At 43.3% G+C, this 21,140-nt stretch overlaps 1 protein-coding gene across 1 annotated transcript in view; it reads left to right on the plus strand.

Moving 5' to 3' along the window:
* The window catches only part of CEP128 (centrosomal protein 128), a 406,629-nt gene that overhangs the window by 19,202 nt on the left and 366,287 nt on the right, over positions 1 to 21,140 (plus strand). The window contains exon 6 of the mRNA XM_034769285.1: positions 4,689 to 4,805. Coding sequence (XP_034625176.1) covers positions 4,689 to 4,805 — 117 coding nt within the window. The remainder of the gene's footprint in view (positions 1 to 4,688; positions 4,806 to 21,140) is intronic.

Consider the following 21,140-nt stretch of genomic DNA (forward strand, 5'->3'; position numbering starts at 1 on the left):
CCTGCACTCTCACCAGTACACATACAGGTAGGGACATACCCATTTGCAATTACATGCAGGCTTTCTGACCAGCCCCTGCATAGGAAGGCTAACTTAAGGCAACTCCCAGCTCCCCAGGCATGTACCCCTCTGAAGTATACACCCAAATTTATACCGTCTTGTGCTACACAGGGAACTGTATAGCATAAGCTCATAAAATTTGCCCCCTCCTTCAGTGTGGAGAGGAATATGCAATATCCTTTTCCCCGAGTTATGATTTCCACACACTTCACTCCAACTCACTGGTTTAGATAAAGAAAAAAGAAGTTTATAAAGTACAAAAGATAGGTATTAAATGGTTATAAGTCATAGAAAACCGATCAAAGCAGATTACCTAGCAAATAAACAAAAAATGCAAACTAAGTTTAATATACTAAATAGATTGGCTATGAATAGCAGATTCTCACCCTAAGAGATGATACAAGCAGGCTGCAAATTCTTAAGGGGCAAGCTGCACTTGCTTTACAGCTTGGAATCCGCAGGTGTTTCATTCACAAGCTAGAAATCCTGTTAGCCTGGGTCCAGCACTTCCCCCAGTTCAGTCTTTGTTCCTCAGGTGTTTTCAGGAGTCTTCTTGTGTGGGGAACGAAGAACCCCAGATGAAATCACTCAGTGCCTTATATAGCTTTTGCATATGGCTCAAAAGCTTGTCCCAAAGCTTGGTTCCCAGACCGGTCTGTGGAAAAATACTGACATCCCAAGATGGAGTCTAGAGACAAGTGGTCTCATCACATGTCCTTGTAGAGTCATAGCAGCCATTACTTAGAGGCTGTCTGTAGCATTTTCAGGAAGGCTCCTCAGGTCAGAGATAAGCTTCTCCTAAGGCCTATTGTTTATTTCCTAATGGCTATCTAGACTGAAAGCATCTTGTCTAGTGGGTGTTACCCAGGTGTAACTACATTTGAAATACAGTTACATAGTCAATATTCATAACTTCAGATACAAAAATGATACATGCATAAAATAGGATAATCATATTCAGCAAATCATAACTTTTCCAATGATACCTCACATGACTTATCTTGCATAAATAGTGTTGACAACTATCTAATGAGACAAACCCAAACACCCTTGCCCCACCCCTTACCCCGCCCCTTCTCTGAGGCCCTGCCCTGCTCACTCCATCCCCCCTTCCTCCATCACTTGTTCTTCCCCACCTACTCATTTTCACCGGGTTGGGGCAGGGGGTTGGGGTCTGGGAGGGGGTGCAGGCTCTGGGCTGGGGCCGAGAGGTTCAGAGTGTGGGAGAGGGCTGCAAACTGAGCCTGAGGCAGGGGGTTGGGGTGCAGGAGGGGGTGCGGGGTGCAAGCTCTGGGAGGGAAGTTGGGTGCAGGAGAGGGCTCCGGGCTGGGGTGGGGATTGGGATGCGGGAGGGGGTGAGGGGCATGGGCTCTGTCCGGGTGATGCTTACCTCGGATGGCTCCTGGTCGGCGGTACAGTGGGGCTAAGGCAGGATCCCTGCCTGCCCTGGCCCTGTGCTTCTCCCGGAAGCGGCTCGCATGTTCCTGCGGTTCCTGGGGAGAGGTAGGGGGCTCCATATGCTGCCCATGCCTGCAGGCACCGCCCCCGCAGCTCTCATTGGCCGCAGTTCCTTGCCAATGGGAGCTGCGGACTTGGTGATCGGGGTGCAGACAGCGCACGGAGACCCCTGTCCCATCCCCCCAGGGGCCGCAGGGACAAGTCGGCCGCTTCCAGGAGCGGCGTGGGGTCAGGGCAGGCAGGGAGCCTGCCTTTGCCCCGCTGCGCCACCGGACTTTTAGAGGCCTAAAATCTTCTGGTTTGGCTTCAGTAGCCTCCAGGAGATAGAGCTCGATTCCAGGAGACTTGCGGCAAACCCGGAGGGTTGACAACCCTATGCATAAAATACATCATAATTAGGTAATAATTGTATAATAATAAATCACTATGAATAATATGGGGTGCAGTGTCACAACCTTGTTAATTTGCATACTTTATAAACCATTCTAAAAAAGTTAGAGCATTCATTCCCCAGTTCCCAGCAAGGATAGTGCTGAACTGAGGTGTCTCATAAATACTGTAAGCCTTCATTATTTTTGCAAACTATACTATATAATATTTATTAACGTATTGTGTAGTATTATAAATATAATAATTAAAACTAAGCTGCAGTTGTCAAAATAAAAACTTAAATGTTGTGTGACACATGGTTCTTTTAATTTTTGTTTGTACTTGCTAATTTGTAGTAATTAATCATTCTAGATTAAGTCTATGGGTGTTGTATACATATGTACCAGAGGACAGAATCTGGCTCTGTGTATTATGCTTTACCTTGCGTTCACTGATAGTATTTTTTTTAAACATATCCAGGCTCTGTTAATTAACCATGATCATTATCATCATTATAAACCCAAAACAAAAATATACTGTAGATGTCACATTTCCTGTTACAGAATTCAATAGGGCCTTTCACTAGAATGGACCTTTAAAATACTACAGAATTCTGCTGATCAAGAATATAAATAAATCCTATAGTCATACCTTTTATCAGTATGCCTAGCTATCTAATCTATCTAATTACTAATCAAATATTTTCATGTGTATGTATTGTATAACATTCAACACTGATTTAGTGGTTAAAGGACTGGGAATCAAACCTTGGTTATTTTCCTGGATGTGTCACAGACTTGCTATTTGATATTGTGATATTGGACACGTCTTTTTCCCCTCTCATCAGCTCTGCATGAGGGGGAAAAACTGGGGGACAATTCAGAGATATTTCAAGGCCTAGTGTAGATTTTGAGGAAAAAGACATGCAAATATTATAACTACATTCCTACATCTGGATCTTCCTACTTGCAATAAATTATTTGTAGCAGAAGTTTAGTGTGTCAAAAAAAAAAAAAAGGCAGCAGCTAGCTAGCTAGCTCCATTTACTAATGGTAACACTGCAAAGTAAATTTTGAAGACAGAGCACGATGGGATCTTCTCTGGCAGAATAGGGCCAGGTCAGTTCATCTAAGTCCTCTGACCCAGTAGCCTGCAAATAATCTCATCCTAATAGCAGAGGCACTTTTGTTAGCTATATAGCATATCAGAGGGAGAACAAAAGAAAATTATTGAATGTATTTTCTGCAACTTCTATGCATTAGACAACAGTAAACCCTAGGACCTGTATTATTTAAATATTGGGAGTCAGTTTGTAATTCCACAACACATGCATCTCTGAAAACAAAATTAGAAGTCTTAAACCAGAACCAGTAAAGCCCTCAAATGGAAAATATTCTGTTAATAAAATAGCTAATCTGTTACATCTTTACCTAAAAAAAAAGACATTTTCGGAGTTCATTTTGAGAGTACATAGTGCCAGTTAATGAATGAAACCTTAACATGTAGTGTTACTGTATATGTCATTTGGAGTCCTCAGAGCTTTCAAGAGTTACTTTCATCTTATATTTTTTTTGGTGAGGGTGAATGTTATTGCTTCCCTAGTTTTCTAAAACTATCATTTTCTCTTCCATACTGATGGAGAGTATTCTATTAATCTCAGCATTTTGTGTCTCTGCAACAAAGTTATTTAAAAGATGTACCTTTTCTTACATTAGCTTTATTTTTAGCTGATTAACTTTTAGCTGTATGCCATATAGTTTTAGCCATGTCAGTTCCAAGATATTGGAGAGACAAGGTGAGTGAGGTAGCATCTTTTATTGAACCAACACTATTCTCTCACCAATAGAAGTTGGTCCAATAAAAGATATTACCTTACCCACCTTGTCTAACCTTTAGCTGATCAGTTAACAGGAAATTGATAGTTACAGAACAGTATTTTAATAATCTGGTGCTTGCAAAACATATTTTTAAGCCAGTCTTATATTCTGTATTCATTACAATTATAGAGAACAGTAAAAAATAAACTGTATAGTCAGGACATCAAATTTCATTGCAGATTCAATTCACATAGCTCACTAGAGGGTGCTCTCTGCTAGTGGATTCAATTGAAGATACCATAGAATTATTCTATTTTAGTTTCAGTTCCAGTTACTGTACCTGTAATCCGAGAGGGAAGCCAGTTGTAGCAAATGATTTGTGTATTCATATTAGTGCTGACCTTGGATTCAACAGAATATTAGGAAAACTTTCTTAATAGTGAGGTTTAATAAACTGATATTCGGTGATGATGATACCTACCTCTTCTGTAGAGCTTTTCAGCAGCGGATCTCAAAGCACTTAACAAATGAGATTAGTACAGGTGAGGAAATTGAGGCACAGAGGTTAGATGACTTGCACAAGTTTAATGGGGCTAGTGACATAGCTGGGAATAGAACTCAGGGCCCCTGCATCCCAGTCCAGTGCCCCGTCATCTGTACCATGCTGAAAAAGGTGGAAGTCCCATCACTAGAGTTATTTAACACTTGACTGGTCAAAGCAATCAGTACATATACTATAGAGACAAATTCTGCAGTGATCAGAGTAGGGTAGACTGGCAAGATAACAGGTCTTATTCCATTTTGAATCTTTGTGATTTTGAGTAAGAATGCTCCCCAAAGTGGTTATTTTCCATCAACTTTCAAATCCGATTTTATAAACTGTCTTCCTTTTCTTTTCCTACACCACTCCACTCTTAAAAAAAAAAATGCTTTTGCTATGTGTAAAAAATTTCTAATGGTAATTTTTTTTTTTTTTTTGGTAAGGTGTCAGAGCGGGTAGAGAGAAGACTTCAAGAGATAGAACAAGAAATGCGCACAGAAAGGCAGGTGGCAGAAAGACGCCAGGACCAACTAGGACATATGTCTGTGCAGTTGCAGGAGGTATGCAAGATAGTTCAGTTAAGTTCTTGCTGTACTTGTGAGCCTCGCTCAGACAAGGGAGCAAGGGGTCAAGTGTCACTCTTCCATGGTTAAAAGTATGTACATTAAGAAGCTCTGCTGGATATACCCCTGGACAGCAATAATCTATAGAGACTGTCATTCCCTGATGCAGTGTTGCTAGTGTTAAATATTTCTTGTTAGTGGCACACAGATCCTAAGAAAAAGACCGGTTCCTGGGTTTGATCCATTTAAAAATGTTTGTACTGTTTTTTTATTCTAAAATTGAACTATTTAGGAATAGTGAGCAATCACTTTTTGAGTACTGTTCTATGGGCCAATTAAATATAACGTGGGCCAATTAAATATAATGTACTAGTTAGGCACCTTTCTGGTGCTGTGAAATCATTTGCTCTCAAAGTGAATTAAATGTGGTGAGCCACAAGAATAGTGTTGAGGAGAAGACCTCAATTATTGTTCATTTTAGAAAAGAAAATTAGGAGAATTTTTCCCTGACCTTTTTTCCCTCTTTCTTTAAAAAATTTATAAAATACACAAAAGAGAGGCAAGGAGCTTGCTTCCAAAACTAACACATGAGAAACCAGGAAGACTGAATATTTTGCATTCTAATTTTTTATTTGACTAAGAGTTTGAGCTATGATTTGGAATCCCATCTTTGATTGTACAATGGGGATCACTGCTGATATGAAATGTTTAATTTAATATTTTGTCACTTTAAGTGGTGACTTGTGTGCTTTTTAAAAAGCAACTGTGGATTATACAGTGCAGTGGAAACTGAAGTGGATTAATTTATATTGACACTTCCTATTTTGTAGAGGGCTATAAATTCTCCTTAATGGTCATATTTAAGAAGATAACTTTTTTCCCTATTAAAAGAGTATGTTATGCTTATCAAAATGTTTTTAGTACTTTGCCGATAGGATGTCAGTAACAGCTTTACATTTCTACCTCCCCTTCCTCCCTTGTAGATAGTGAGAGATGGGTGAGAGTGCTTCATTAGGGCTCTCAGAAGAGGAAAGTATTTCTTAGGCTTTTCTGAGAGAAAAAATCTTCAAATATTCTTCAATTTTCAGACTGTTACTGTCCATTTCGTGGACATATGTTTAATGAGAGCTGTTTGATATGTCATTTGGTACTGTTACCTGCTGACATAAATACATTTCCTTTTTTGCCCTTTGTAAGGAGTAATGATTTACCTTAAGGACATTTTGACAGTTGGGAATTCATTTTCAAATTGAAGACTGATGTTTTGCTAATGATGAATGTGTTCTGTGTGTATGTTTCCCGAGCAAGATGTCTGCTTCCATAATCTTTGTTACAGCACTTTGGAACAATCTGTTGCACTTTTAATGGCTGATGTTAAATTTTATGCTATTGCATCTTCTGGTGAAGGTAGAACAACATAATCTCTAAACACTTTGCTGAGTTTATTAAACAGCAGTTTGGACAAAATTCATTTGAGGATAATTTTGAAAAAGAACATTTTAGTACTTGAATCTTACTTCTTCATGCTTTGAAATAGTGATTAGATGGATCATTGGCAGTGGCTCATTGTCAAAGGCCCCGATCCTGAAATGAACTTTGCATATTTGTATCCCCTATAGAAGTGTGTAGGATTCTGGACAGGCCAAGGGGCCCCCCTGTATGGAGCTCACTGAAGATTGTCCATAAGGGGGTGTGGGTGGGGTGGGGGGGAGAGCCCAGGGTTGGGGCAGCAGGGGGTGCGGGTGGGGTGGGGGGAGAGCCCAGGGTTGGGGCAGCAGGGGGTGCGGGTGGGATGGAAGGGGAGAGCCCAGGGTTGGGGCGGCAGGGGGTGCGGGTGGGATGGAGGGGGAGAGCTCAGGGTTGGGGCGGCAGAGGGTGCGGGTGGGGTGGGGTGGGGGGGAGAGCCCAGCGCTGGGGCGACAAGAAACCTAGAACCGGCCCTGATTAGTGGTGGGTTTTGTGATGGACATCTGTCCACTGGGAATTGTACTGAGATCCCCCAACTTATTTCCTACAAACTAGACCGCAGAATAGCCAGTAGATGGTGCTGACTTTTTGCTACTGCTGACCAGGGCTGGACTTGAAGAGAGAGGCTCTTTATCTTGTTACCAGTACTGGAAGAGACATCCCCCTAATTGCAGATAAAACATTAACCATCTGTCACAGGGTAGCTGGTCCCTGTAGATAGATGAAGCCCAGTGACCCTGGATCAAAGCAGGTGAGCCCAATCCAGCTAATTAAAGATGGAGCCTATAAAGGGCTGCTAGCAGACAGCTGGAGGAGGAAGGACTGAGGCAGATCGAGTTCCGGAAAGGGAAAGCCACACAGGAGTGGAGCTAGTTCCTCTGGTGTGTCCTTGGAGCAAGGGGCCAGGGGTTCAGGGAAGCATGACTGTTACTCCATGCAAGGAGTGGAGCTGATTGAGGCTGGGAACCTGCCAGGATCTGGAGTGCTAGAGACCCCTGGGAGGGTGGCCCTGAGGCCAAGGATTGAATTAAGATTGTTTTCTGTTTGTTAACCATTGTTAAGAAGATAAACCTCCTTGACTGAGACTGTGTGTGTGTGACAACTCATGCTTTGGAGCTGAGGTGAAGCTCCTGCCTGGTGATACCAGCCTTTATAGGGAGAAATTTCTTTTTGATGTTGTGTATAGTGGTTTCAAAAGGTCAGGTACATAATAGTGGGAATGTTTTAGTTTTTTAAGATGTGGCAGGGATCAGCACCTTTTCCCCTAGTCACTGCTGGTTCAGGGCTAGCTCATGAGAAGACTTATTAGTTCCCAAAGTATTTGTATTGAGTTGCCAATAAACATTTTACAGTAGCGTCTCCAAAATGTCAATTTTAGCAGAACCTGCTATTATTATATATTAATACTTCATAATATGCTTATAAAGTATTGGTTTCCAGTCCCGCAGGAGATTAACAGAACTATATCACTATTTTGCTATATCCTTAGTTTGCTGTGTGTTTGACATTTGTCCAGAACAGAATATAGCAAGTCCCAGACCTTATAGCTGTGTAACTTGCAATCTCTGATTTGTGCATTTGGATATGAGAATTCGTTACACTCTTTCAGGCACAATAGACTTAGTCATTTCACTAAAAGACTTTTAAATGTTCATATTTAACTGATTAACCTGCTCGAAAGGTTGAGTTATAAAATATCAATATGACTCTTTGGGTGAAATCCTGGCTCTGTTGAAATCCATGGCAAAACTTCCATTGACTTCGGTAGGACCAGAATTTTACCCTTCATCTTTTGTAAAACAACATGAAAAACATACAGGAAGTTTTAAAAAAGTTTCTCACAGATGAATAAAAGAAAAGTCCTTTTTGTTTTTCAAGACACTTTTCAAAATATTGCTACTAAAAATAGAGCCCTGAAATGGGAAATATTAATTGTCCCAAAATATCTCAATTCAATATTGGGGCTGAATGGTTTATAAAGGAATGTTTCTAAACTAGTTTTGACTGTATAATTTAGGTAATGATATTCGTTACATTCATTAAATCAAACCAGCTCAAATATGCCTTTCAGCTTTTGTAACTGAGAGATCATTTAAAGATTTAAATGTTGATGCTGGTAAATATTGAAGAGAATGCAATGAAGGCAACTGGCCACTACTTGTCAGTATTTCACTATCCTACAAAAGCCATCATTCTAAATTTAACAAATGCAATTGCATACTTGCAGAGCCTAGCTGAACATGACTAATTTCTTTTTTCAGTGATTGTTTTCCATTTTTGAATGTTCAAATTTATTATTTTTATTCTACCATGTTACTATCCTTAAATGAATTGATTTTTTTTTTTTAAAAAGTGACATGACAGTGTGTTATATAGAATGTATTAGGAATATTTTTCATCTTCAAATTTAACAGCTAAGCCATATTTTTGAGTCTCTTTCTATATGATGTGGCTGGTATGATTACATTATTTTATTAGTAGTATTTGTTTCCTTTGTTTCTGAGCTACCATGATTACTAATAATGTTTAGACATTATGTGCATGTGAAGCAGGGTGGATAAAAATTGATGGATTTTTTTTATTTAAATACAGGTTTATTTTTTAAAATAAATCTATTTAAAATTGAATTTGAAATTAACAGCCTTTAAGACCTAAATTTATAATCTATTAAAATCATTTAGATTAAATACAAAATATTTTGTACAAGGTTTTAAAAATGTCATACTACTTTGATGCAAATCACTGCCTAAGCATCTAGAACCAGAGTCTGTTGAAGTGCTAGATCAGCTTTTGACAGAAGTAGCCTCTTCTGCAAATGCAGCAACAATATTTTTTTCATTTCTGTTTATTCAGCTAGTTTAGGACTCGTTCATTCAAAGTTAAAAAAAAATTGGGGGTTGAAAAAGAAGAGAGGCTTGTTTTCCTCTACCAATCTATGATTAAAAACTTGGTGTGGGATGTGGGAGGGTGAGATCTACTAGTTTTAAAATCTTGAAAGACACAGTGACAAGAAATAATCAGTTCAATTTCCTAACTACAGATAATACTTCATTTGTTTAATAAATCAAATAGTTTTAAATGCAAAACATATTTTGATAAACTTTTTAATCCCTTTTTTCCTTAGGTTTCCAGTGCATTTAAGGTAGTTTTATTTAATTTAAAAAATGCTGGTTTGGGGCATTTTAATTAAATTTGAATTTCCGTCCAAATAGAGCTGGATGCAAATCACAAGTAAAAAATTTACTATCAGTATATGACATGCTTCATACACCATTTTCTAAAATAATAAGTATCAAATGAATCAGAATAAATGTAAATGAAGCAACAGTTGCTTAAATAAACTCTTATAGATATCACGTATACTCTTGGTTAGCAAAAAGAAGCACCAAATTTAGTTTATAGGGATATCTAGTTGTAAATCAACTCCTTTTAATGGTTACCAACAAATGAGAATCTACCATCCCTTAGGAAAAGAACTAAAAAGTACAAATTCAAAACATGATGAAAATCGATGGCTTAAATCAAGGTTTCCTGCTTGCTGATTTAAATCATGATTAAAGTCCACCCCAATGTGAAGACAGACTTTAAATAAATGTATACAGTACAGCTCTGCTTTCCTCCTCGAAAAACTTTTTTTTCAAACTGTCTTCTTTAGTTAGAAAGAGAAACATAAATATGCACAACTAGTTTTTAGCATTAAGATGATGCATATGCAACTTACATTAAAAATCATATGATCTTTGTTTGGCTGATCTTGTGAGCCTTTACATACAGAGGCATGCCGTCAAGCTGTTTGTTTAAATGGGAAAGGAAGAGAGAAATGGGGAAGACTTTGGGAGTGGAGGACAGGAGGAAATTGGGGGCATACAGAGGCCCTGACATGAGGGAGGAGATGGGGATGATGCAATGAGTACTTGGAGTAGAGGGGGACGGGATGGTGGGACACAGGGCGTTTGTGGACGAGAATGGAGGAATGCAAGGAGTCCCTGGAGTGTTCAGTGAGCTTGGCCTACAGAAGCAACAAAATGTGCAATCAATCCTCTAGCAGTTCTTCCTGCTCCCACACCACTTACTTACTACATGCTACTTACTGAGAATACAAGCTCTTTGGCAAAAAGACTTGTCTGTTTATATTTTGTTAAAATGCTGTGTGCATCAGTGGCACTATATGAATCAAAATAGTTCTTCGAGTGCTTGCTCGTGTCCGTTCCATGCTAGGTGTGTGCACGCCGCTTGCACTGTTGCTGGAGATTTTTCCCTTAGTGGTATCTGTTGGGTCAGCTCTAGCCCCTCTGGAGCTGCACGTGTATGCACTGGTGTAACACTGGTATACCCCAAAGCAACAGCCTGGCACCCCATATATGCTATGGTGATATGATTATGATGTGTTTTGTACAAAGCATGCCTTGTGAGGTATCATTTTAAGTGCAAAATCTGTCAGGACTTCAGATCCCAGACTAAGAAGGACCGAAACATCAGACTAAAGACTATCCTCATAGAAGCCACCCTCAGACCTGTCTCAGAACTGAGCCACACCTATTGGACACCAAGTATTTCGGCATTGATGTGAAGCACTCCGCCGGCACTGAATTCTTCTCAGCACTCTTCTCCATCCCTGGTGCTGAGGAAGAAGCACAAAAAGCAGTGCAGTGAGAGAGGGTGCTCACCAGTGCAGATGAGAGACAGGCAGGGAGAGGGAGTGAGACCCATGCCGGGCCACTCTTCTATCCCTGGACCCGCATTGGCACCATCGACAATGGAGTTGAGTCCAGTGCGGGAACCTCCAATGACACCAGGGAGCCACCGCGGTATGGGTGGACTGAAAGTGCTATCAACCCCAGAGGCTTTCCAGGCAGCTAAGGATCTTCTCTCTCTTCCAGTCCCTCCAACCTCATCCGGAAGCAGGAGGGAACAGGTTGCATCAGGCGCCTTCCTGGCACCAGGTCTCCTAGCACCATCCAGGGGCAAGTCCTATTGATCCCAGCATCCCACTCCCCGGCACACCACTAGTCCCCGGAACCCCCAACACCAGATGGAAGCGGAAGCAGGTACCTTGGTCCCCGAGAGAGGAATCCTCTTTGGAGTCCAAAGGGAAACCCTATGTACTGCCAAAAGCCCACCACCAGTACCCAGCCTACACACCATCAAACTTCACTGCTGGTCCCTCTGTGGGCATCTGGCCAGTGCATCACTGGCCACTGCAGTGGCCCTACTGGAACCCCTGGGGGTTCCCCTAGTACTGGGGCCTGCCTCCCACCGCTCCTCCTCGGTGGCCTCAGAGAGATGGGCTACTGATCCCTCCTGCTCGGCACCGGATCCAGACTCCAGTACTGGCCCCGGTAACGAAATCCAGGACATGCCTCCAGTGGACATAGCTGAAGAAGAGGAAGGAGCCCTTCCTCTGGTGCAAGCCTTCTCCTCCTGCCCCCCAGATGATGCTGTTGCAGGTCCCAGCAGCCTACTTCCCCAGGATGACTTCAGGGCCCATGAGAACCTTCTGAAGTGGGTCACTTCAATCCTGGGCTTGGAGATAGAAGAGCTCAGCAACATCACACAGCCTCATTGATGTCCTGACTGTAGCAGCTCCATCCAAAGTGGCCCTGCCCATCAATGAGGCGGTGATGGGACCAGTCAAGGCCCTATGGCAAACTCCTCCTCCTCTGGTTCCTGCTTCAAAGAGGCAGAAAAAAAGTATTATGTTCCAGCAAGTGGGTTCAATTACCGTGCTCGCACCCTCCCCCTGGGTCCCTGAGGTTATCTGCAGCTAACAAAAGGGCCAGTCAGGGCCAGTCAAGTGCTACCCTGAAACAAAAAGACACTAAGAAACTGGTCCTTTTCGGAAGAAAGGTTTATTCCACGTGTAGCCTACAAATGCATATGCCAATCAGCAAGCTTTGCTTGGGAGATACAATTTTAATCTATGGGCCTCCCTGAATAAGTTCAAAGACTCCCTGCCTCGGGTAAGAACATGCCAGGGCATCTCTTTAGGTGGTTCTGGATGCTGCTGACTTGGTGGTCAAGACAATGGCCATTATGGTCACCATGAGGCACTCTTTCTGGTTCCAGTCCTCCAGCTTTCCCCACAATTCAGGACTCCCATTTGAAGGCTCCTCCCTTTTCGCGGAGCAGACAGACAGGAGACTTCATGGACTGAAGGACTCAAGGGCCACCCTATGATCCTTAGGCCTGTACGCTCTGTCTGCCTACAGAAAACACTTCAGGTTGCAGCAGCCTCCTGGATTCTCGGGATCTCCAAAACAGGAGCCCTACAAAAGAAAGGGCCGAGGTTATCAAAGGCTCCAACCACTCCTGCATACCTCAGCCTCCCAGTCAGGGCCTCAGAGATACTTTTGTAGGAGGCTGTAGCAATGTTGGGACTCACCCCTGTTGCGCCTCCTGCTGGTCGTCTCGGGAATTAGCTCTTCCAGCCTCCGGAGTGCCCTCTGCAGGCCGGTGTCCCGCTTGCCGCTTGGCCCCCGTGTCCCTCCCAGGACCCCGGTGCCCCTTTCTCTGGGTGCTGCCCCCTGGCAGTACCCCCACAGTTCTGGGTCTCCCCCTCCCAGGGGAACCCCCACCCACTATCCCCACTTCGCCTCAGTCTTGGCTACTGCCCAGTCTCCATCTAGCCCCCGTTAACTGGGGCAGACTGCAATATCAGCCACTCATCACAGGCAAAGGGGTTCGGACCTGCTGCCTCTGCCTACCCATGGGCTGCTCCCTGCAACCTAGTACCTAATAGGCCTTACCAGGCCTGCAGCCTGGGGCTTTCCTAGGCCGGAGATCCCCGGCTCCCTTGGCCTTTCCCCAGCCCTGCTCCAATCTAGGTTCCTTGCTTAGGTCCCTGCAGCCAGGCCTTTCTCGCTCTGAATGCAGAGAGAGAGAGAGACTGTTGAGCTCCTGGCTCCCAGCCTTTTCATACAGGCCAGCTGTGGCCTGATTGGAGTGTGGCCCAGCTGCAGCCGCTTCCCCAATCAGCCCAGCTTTTAGAGCTGCAGCCCTCTCCAGGGCTGCTTTTACCCCTGCAACCCTCTTTCAGGGCTGATTTCAAGCCCTTTAGGGCAGGAGCGGGTGTCCATCCAGCTACACAGGCCTTTTGAAGGTGCTTGTGAGGGCGCTGTACCAGTTGCCGTTTCAGATCCGCCTCCCCTTTCATTTTTGGAGTGTCTCTCTCTCTTCGGCCCTGCTTGGGCATCCATAATGTCGGATTGATGGTTCCTGAGTACAGTGACAGTTGGATATACCCTTCAGTTTTTATCCATCTCTCCCTGCCAGCTTCCACCCTCATCTTGGATCTCTAGCCCCTCAATGGATATCTTAAGAAACTGAGATTCTGCATGGGCTCCCATCATTCCCTCCCTGGACCCAGGAAACTGGTACGCTGCCCTTGACTTAAAGAAAACATACTTTCATATTTCTATCTTCCGTAGCCACAGAAAATTTCTTAAGTTTGTAGTGTGTCATTGCCACTATCAATTCCCTTCCTTTCCCTTCAGTCTATTGGCAGCCCTAAGGATTTTTATGAAGTGTATAGCGGTTGTAGCAGCCTTCTTCAGGTGGTGTGATGTTCAGGTCTACCCGTACCTCAATGACTGATTGATCAAAGCTCGGCTGCAGGCTAAAGTGCAAGACAGCATCAGCACAGTCTGAACCACCTTCAGGGTGCTGGGCCTGCTGATAAAGAAGCAGAAGTCAACTCTTTTCCTGGTTCAGAGAATAGAATTTATTGGGGTTGTACTTGACTTGACCCACTTCCAGACCATGGCAAAACCTGATATCCAAGGTAATGGTCCATCCAAATACGACAGCTTGCGTGTTCCTCAGGCTACTGGGTCTCATCATGGCTTGCACTTATGTGGTTTAATATGCAAGGCTGCTCCTCAGTCTCTCCCCCAGATGTGGCTAGCATCAGTGTACTCCCGAAGCACTGCAGACACCACTTGGACTTAGCACTTACGGTATTCTCCCTGCATCTCGGTCCTCACCTCCCTGGGCTGGTGGAGAGAACCAAGTTTAGTAATGATGGGGGTGCCCTTCGTTGCCTCACAATTATTGGTGTCTTTTAGTCTTGGATACGTCAAACGTATGGTGGGGAGTCCATCTCAATACCTCAGGACTCGGCCTCTGGTCCCGGGAAGAATTCTCTCTTCACATAAATGTCAGGGAGCTCATGACAGTGCGCCTGGCATGCCAAGTATTTCTTCCCTAAGTCTCAGGCAAGGTGATTCAAGTTCTGACAGACAATACAGCGGTCATGTTCTATATCAACAAGCAAGGAGGGGCTCAGTCCTTTACCCTGTGTCAGGAGGCCATTGGTCTATGAGACTTCTGTGTGAAACATTCCATTCATCTTGAGGTGTCTCATCACCCAGGAGCCTGGAATGTATTGGTGAATCATTTCAGCTGGTCCCTCTCTTCTCACCACAAGTGGTGTCTTCACCCAGAGTTCATCAGTGTATCTTCCAAAAGTTGGGGCTTCCCCAGGTGGACCTGTTTGCCTCCAGGCAGAACAGAAAATGCCATTAGTTCTGTTTGCTGCGCAGGCTCCCTCTCCAACACCTTCCTGTTCTTGTGGGCAGACTGACTACTATATGTCTTTCTCCCAATCCCATTGCTTCACAGGGTTCTTCTGAAAATCAAACAACAGGGGACAACGCAGGAATCTTCCTAATAGCCTCAGAATAGCCATGCCGGCATTGGTTTGGCATGCTTCTGGACCTCTTGGTAGCAGTGCCACTCTCGCTCCCACTCCATCTAGACTTGATTTCACAAGGCCATGGCCGGTTGCTTCACCCAAACATTGCTTCCCTGCACTTGACTGCATGGATGCTTCATGGCTGAACCCTGAAGAACAGGCCTGCTCGGAACAAGTTCAGCATGTCTTACTAGCTAGTAGGAAGCCTTCCACGAGGGCTACCTACTTGGTCAAGTGGAAACGTTTCACTTGTTGGGCCTCCGAACAGGATCTCTCTCCATCTCAATCTTCTCTTCGGTTGATCTTGGATTATTTGCTCCACCTAAAGCAGCAAGGTCTAGCACACTTGTCTATTAAGGTTCATTTGGCAGCCATCTCAGCCTTCCATCCTGCAGTACGTGGCATATCAGTGTTTTCTCACAAAATGACGGTCTGGTTTCTCCGGGGGTTGGAAAGACTCTGTCCTCAAGTTTGCAAAACACCCCCCCATCTCCCATGGGACTTAAAGCTGGTCCTGTCAAGGCTTACTTTTGAGCAGTTAATGTTGTGCTTGCTACTACTTCTCTCCTGCAAGGTTGTCTTCCTGGTGGCGATTACCTCGGCCAGAAGGGTCTCTGAGATCAGGGCCCTTACATCAGAACCACCTTATCCGGTGTTCTTCAAGGACAAGGGCCAACTGCGCCCATATCCAGCCTTCCTGCCAAAGGTGGTGTCACAATTCCACAACAACCAGGTCATTTTTCAACCTGTCTCCTTTCCAAAACCTCAAAAAAGCTCTGAGGAACAACTGCTTCATATGTTGGATGTTAGGCAGGCCCTCACCTTTTATATTGAGAAGACTAAGTCCTTCCACAAATCCACACAACTCTTTGTAGCAATAGCAGAAGGGATGACGCGGCTACCTGTGTCAGCCCAAAGAATCTCATCCTGGATAACTGCCTATATTTGGGCTTGCTACGAGCAGGCAAACATCCCGCCTCTGGCCATTGTGACCACTCATTCCACAAGAGCCCAGGCATTGTCAGCAGTGTTTCTTGTGCAGGTACTAATCCAGGACATCTGCAGAGCCACAACCTGGTCATCAGTTCATACCTTCGAATCCCACTATGCCATCACCCAACAGGCCCAAGATGATGCCAGTTTTGGGAGAGTAGCGTTGCAGCCAGCACATCCATGAACTCTGAGCCCAGCTCCGGGGGTATTGTTTGTGGATCACCTAGGATGGACTGGACATGAGCAAGCACTTGAAGAAAAATGGTTACTAACCTTTTGTAACTGTTCTTTGAGATGTGTTGCTCACATCTATTCCATAACCCATTCTCCTACCCCTCTGTCGGAGTTACTGGCAAAAAGGAACTGAGAGGGTGTGGGTTTGACGGTGTCCCTTATACTGGTGCATATGCGTGCAGCTCCAAAGGGCACTAGAGCCAGCCCAACGGATACTAATAAGGGAAAAATCTCTGGCAACTGTGCATGCAGCGTACTCACACCTAACATGGAATGGACATGAGCAACACATCTTGAAGAAGAATTGTTTCAAAAGGATAGTAACCATTTTTTGTTACCTATTCTAGCTCAGACTAGAGATAGAGGCATGTTTTTATACCACAAAGCCAGGAATACAGTTTTGGGGCAATGGTTAGTCTTCCATTCTTCTAATAAGTACAGTGGAGTAGGAGGCGCAATGGCATATTCCTTTGGTAGCAACTTGCATGGTTGATTTTCTTCAGTTCCTTGTAAATAATTGTAACACTCTTTTTTGATTATTCCAGCCACATCTTTTTTTCTCACCTCGCTTTAAATTTATATAAATATTCTGAGTTATAAAATAATAATTTATTTGGCCCAAATGATAAGTGGTTTACCTGCTTATTGTGATAATCTCTTCTCAAATTGGGTTCTAGTAGATTACTTATAAGAACTTTCTAAACTAATTCCACCAACTCCGCCTCAAGGAATTTTTTCACAAGAAAGATGTCACCACCCAAAACTATCACATTCCCACCAACAGTCATATAAGAAAAAAGAATCATCTGTCTGGACATCTCCAGTGGACAGAACCACACATTAGATCATTACATTGGTTGCTTCAGCAAATAAATAAATAAAAATTGTGAAATCCTCAACCAACATTACATTCACCACAATCTCTCCACCACAAAAAGGATTTCTATTCAGCTCCTGAAATCCAGCTACCAGGTAGTGATTGAACCAGCAGACAATACAGACTCCATCATAGTCCTCAAAATTCATCCATCTCCTTGTCACCCACAACAACTTTACATTTTACAACAAATACGTGTCCAAACCATGGGAACAGCCATGGGTATTAGGATGGCTCCCCAATATGACACTCTCTTCATGGGCCCCCTTAAGGCAGAATTTCTGGAAAAATGCACACGAAACCAGCAATATACATGTCAAATCATGTTAAACTAATCTGATAGCTTTCTTTGATAGGATAACGAGTCTTGTGGATAAGGGAGAAGCGGTGGATGTGGTATACCTAGACTTTAGTAAGGCATTAGATACAGTCTCGCATGATATTCTTATCGATAAACTAGGCAAATACAACTTAGATGGGGCTACTATAAGGTGGGTGCATAACTGGCTGGATAACCATACTCAGAGAGTAGTTATTAATGATTTCCAATCCTGCTGGAAAGGTATAACAAGTGGGGTTCCGCAGGGGTCTGTTTTGGGACCGGCTCTGTTCAATATCTTTGTCAACGACTTAGATATTGGCATAGAAAGTACGCTTATTAAGTTTGCAGATGATACCAAACTGGGAGGAATTTCAACTGCTTTGGAGGATAGGGTCAAAATGATCTGGACAAATTGGAGAAATGGTCTGAGGTAAACAGGATGAAGTTTAATAAAGACAAATGCAAAGTGCTCCACTTAGGAAGGAACAATTAGTTTCACACATACAGAATGGGAAGAGACTGTCTAGGAAGGAGTATAGCAGAAAGGGATCTAGGGGTTATAGTGGACCACAAGCTAAATATGAGTCAACAGTGTGATGCTGTTGCAAAAAAAGCAAACATGCTTCTGGGATGCATTAACAGGTGTGTTGTGAGCAAGACACGAGAAGTCATTCTTCCGCTCTACTCTGCCCTGGTTAGGCCTCAACTGGAGTATTGTGTCCAGTTCTGGGCACCGCATTTCAAGAAAGTTGTGGAGAAACTGGAGAGGGTCCAAAGAAGAGCAACAAGAATGGTTAAAGGTCTAGAGAACATGACCTAAGAAGGAAGGCTGAAATAATTGGGTTTGTTTACTTTGGAAAAGAGAAGACTGAGAGGGGACATGATAGCAGTTTTCAGGTATCTAAAAGGGTGTCATAAGGAGGTGGGAGAAAAAACTTGTTCATCTTAGCCTCCAAGGATAGAACAAGAAGCAATGGGCTTAAACTGCAGCAAGGGAGGTTTAGGTTGGACATTAGGAAAAAGTTCCTAATGGTCAGGGTGGTTAAACACTAGAATAGAGTGCCTAGGGAGGTTGTGGAATCTCCATCTCTGGAGATATTTAAGAGTAGGTTAGATAAATGTCTATCAGGGATGGTCTAGACTGTATTTGGTCCTGCCATGAGGGCAGGGGACTGGACTCGATAACCTCTCGAAGTCCCTTCCAGTCCTAGAGTCTATGAATCTATGAGGCACATCAATGATATTTTCTTCCTCTGGATAGATGACGTAAACTATCTTATAGATTTCCACTACTGTATCAAAAACCACTGCCCATCCATCAAATTCTTTCTAGAACGCTCCATTACCAGCATCAACTGGACACCATGATCAGCTTCAACAATGAAACCTAGAAACGACTATACAAAAGAAACCCATGTATCACCACACTTACCTTCAGAGATCCAGTAATCAGCCCAGCCACACTAATAAATCTGTTGTCTGCAGCCAGCACTCAGATACCATAGAATTTGCTAAGTAGAGAAAATCTGGGATACATACCTAACCACACTTAAAACTGCCTTCACTAAACAAGGACTCGCCACCAGAGAAGTAGATTGCATCGTGGAATGGGCCACACAAATACGCTGGAAGAATTTGCTTCAGTAGAGGGGGAAAAAAATCCCTATTGAGTGTACACCACTAGTTGTCACCTGCCACCTCACACTAAAACCTGTATGTGGTATCATCAAACAATTACAACCCATGCTTGATGGGGACCACAATCTTAAAAAAAACTTTCCCAAACCCCTCTTCTGGCTTCAAACAACCCCTACAACCTCACCAAGCCCATCATCAGAAGCAAGCTTTCCACAGAGAAGAGCACACCAACTCAAAGTGGCACCAGCTCCTGCAATAACAACAGATGGAAAATCTGCAGTCATATCTCCATTGCTGTGATGATCCATACCCCCACCCCAATACACCTTTTAAGATCCATGGGTCCTACACATGCCTATCACAACATGTGGTGTAACTCATCCAGTGCATCAGATGCCCCAGCACTGTTATGAGAGTAAACTGAGACACAAGGCCGTCCTTAGGCATATGCAGCATATGTGGCTGTGTAGGGCACCTGAAAATTTGGGGCATCCCGGGTCTTAGTGTCCACCCTCCTGCCTCTTCCTCTCCCTGTTCTGACCCTTCCTGCAGGCTCCCGCCACATCTGGCTGCTGCAGCCTGGTGAGTCTTCCTCCAGAGGGGACCTAGTTCTTAAAAGTGAAAAAGCCTTCCCACCTGCCAGACCTATTAGCACAACATTGAAACTGTTAAAGAGTCATTCAAGTGGTAATGAAGCCATTTAACAGGCATTTGCCAACCCCCAGGTATATACTCAGAAAGAAGAACAGGAGTACTTGTGGCACCTTAGAGACTAACAAATTTATTAGAGCATAAGCTTTCATGGACTAAGTGGGCTGTAGTCCACGAAAGCTTATGCTCTAATAAATTTGTTAGTCTCTAAGGTGCCACAATTACTCCTGTTCTTCTTTTTGCGGATACAGACTAACACGGCTGTTACTCTGAAACCAGGTATATACTGTCAGTTTCTGACTTCACTGACAAAAACAGTTATGCATTTATAAATAAATACTTCAAAAGACCACCCTTATCTAAAATACATATGCGAGCCTGGGCTGCCATCAGGCATAGGGTCACCAGTTTAATAATACTGCATGGGGCCCCAAAAATCCTCAGGATGGCCCTGCTGAGACAATAACTATGCTCTCAAAGGAACTCTCACAGAAAAATGATAAAAGTAAAACACCCAGTTACTTGCGAGTAAACACTGTTCATAAGGTAATCACTCCAGTTCTGACCTCTCATTCCTTGACCTCAAAGGAAACCTGCACAACACCTTCAAAAGAAAGGCCTGAGAGCTAAAATATGTCACTCTTCTAGACACTAAAAACCATTGACTTAACAGAGAGACTGGTTTTATGGCTCATTACAAAAATTTGTGATTCATTCTACTGCCTACTAATCCTTAATTGCCCACTTCATTGTAAGTGGTCTCCTAAAGCACATGTGAACCCCTTACACTTAACGATTTGTCCCACCTTGTATTTAGCTCAGACACTCTAGTTACTTTCTCCAGACTTGAGAGAGAATTCTGTAAAGCTCAAAAGCTTGTCCATTCTATCAAGAGAAGTTGGTCCAATAAAAGATATTATGTCACCTACCTGTCTCTGAACTTATAACATTAACACGCAAAGATAACAAAATATTTGTTTCCATAAACATCTTTTCATTCAAATACACATGAAAAGGCCATTCTTTCTAGCCCATACCCAGTAAGAGTCGGTTTTACCTTTGTCAGAAAGAAGTAGAAGGTTGAACAGAGCAAGGATAGCATTGTAATAAATAAGAGCAGTTGAATTATCAGAAGTTTTCAGATGCAATCTAGTGTGTGAGTCTTTAAGGTGAGATTTTAAAAACTAATGGTCCATCTGTCTGCTTTGCACAGACTTTAATATTTTGATAGTGGGGTTTATACAAACAGTCTGCCTAGTGTGACAGACCCAGACCAGTGGGGTACAGGAGTCTGGTAGAGGGCAAATATACTGGTCACTGGATGAGTAGTTTTCTGTTCCCTGAGTGACCAGAGCAGGGGCTGCACTAGAGTAATCAGGAACCTGCTAGAACCAGTTAAGGCAGGCAGGCTAATTAGGACACCTGGAGCCAATTAAGAAGAAGCTGCTAGAATCAATT

This window comes from Trachemys scripta, chromosome 4 (assembly GCF_013100865.1).
Source record: "Trachemys scripta elegans isolate TJP31775 chromosome 4, CAS_Tse_1.0, whole genome shotgun sequence".
In the NCBI taxonomy this organism is placed as follows: Eukaryota; Metazoa; Chordata; order Testudines; family Emydidae; genus Trachemys; species Trachemys scripta.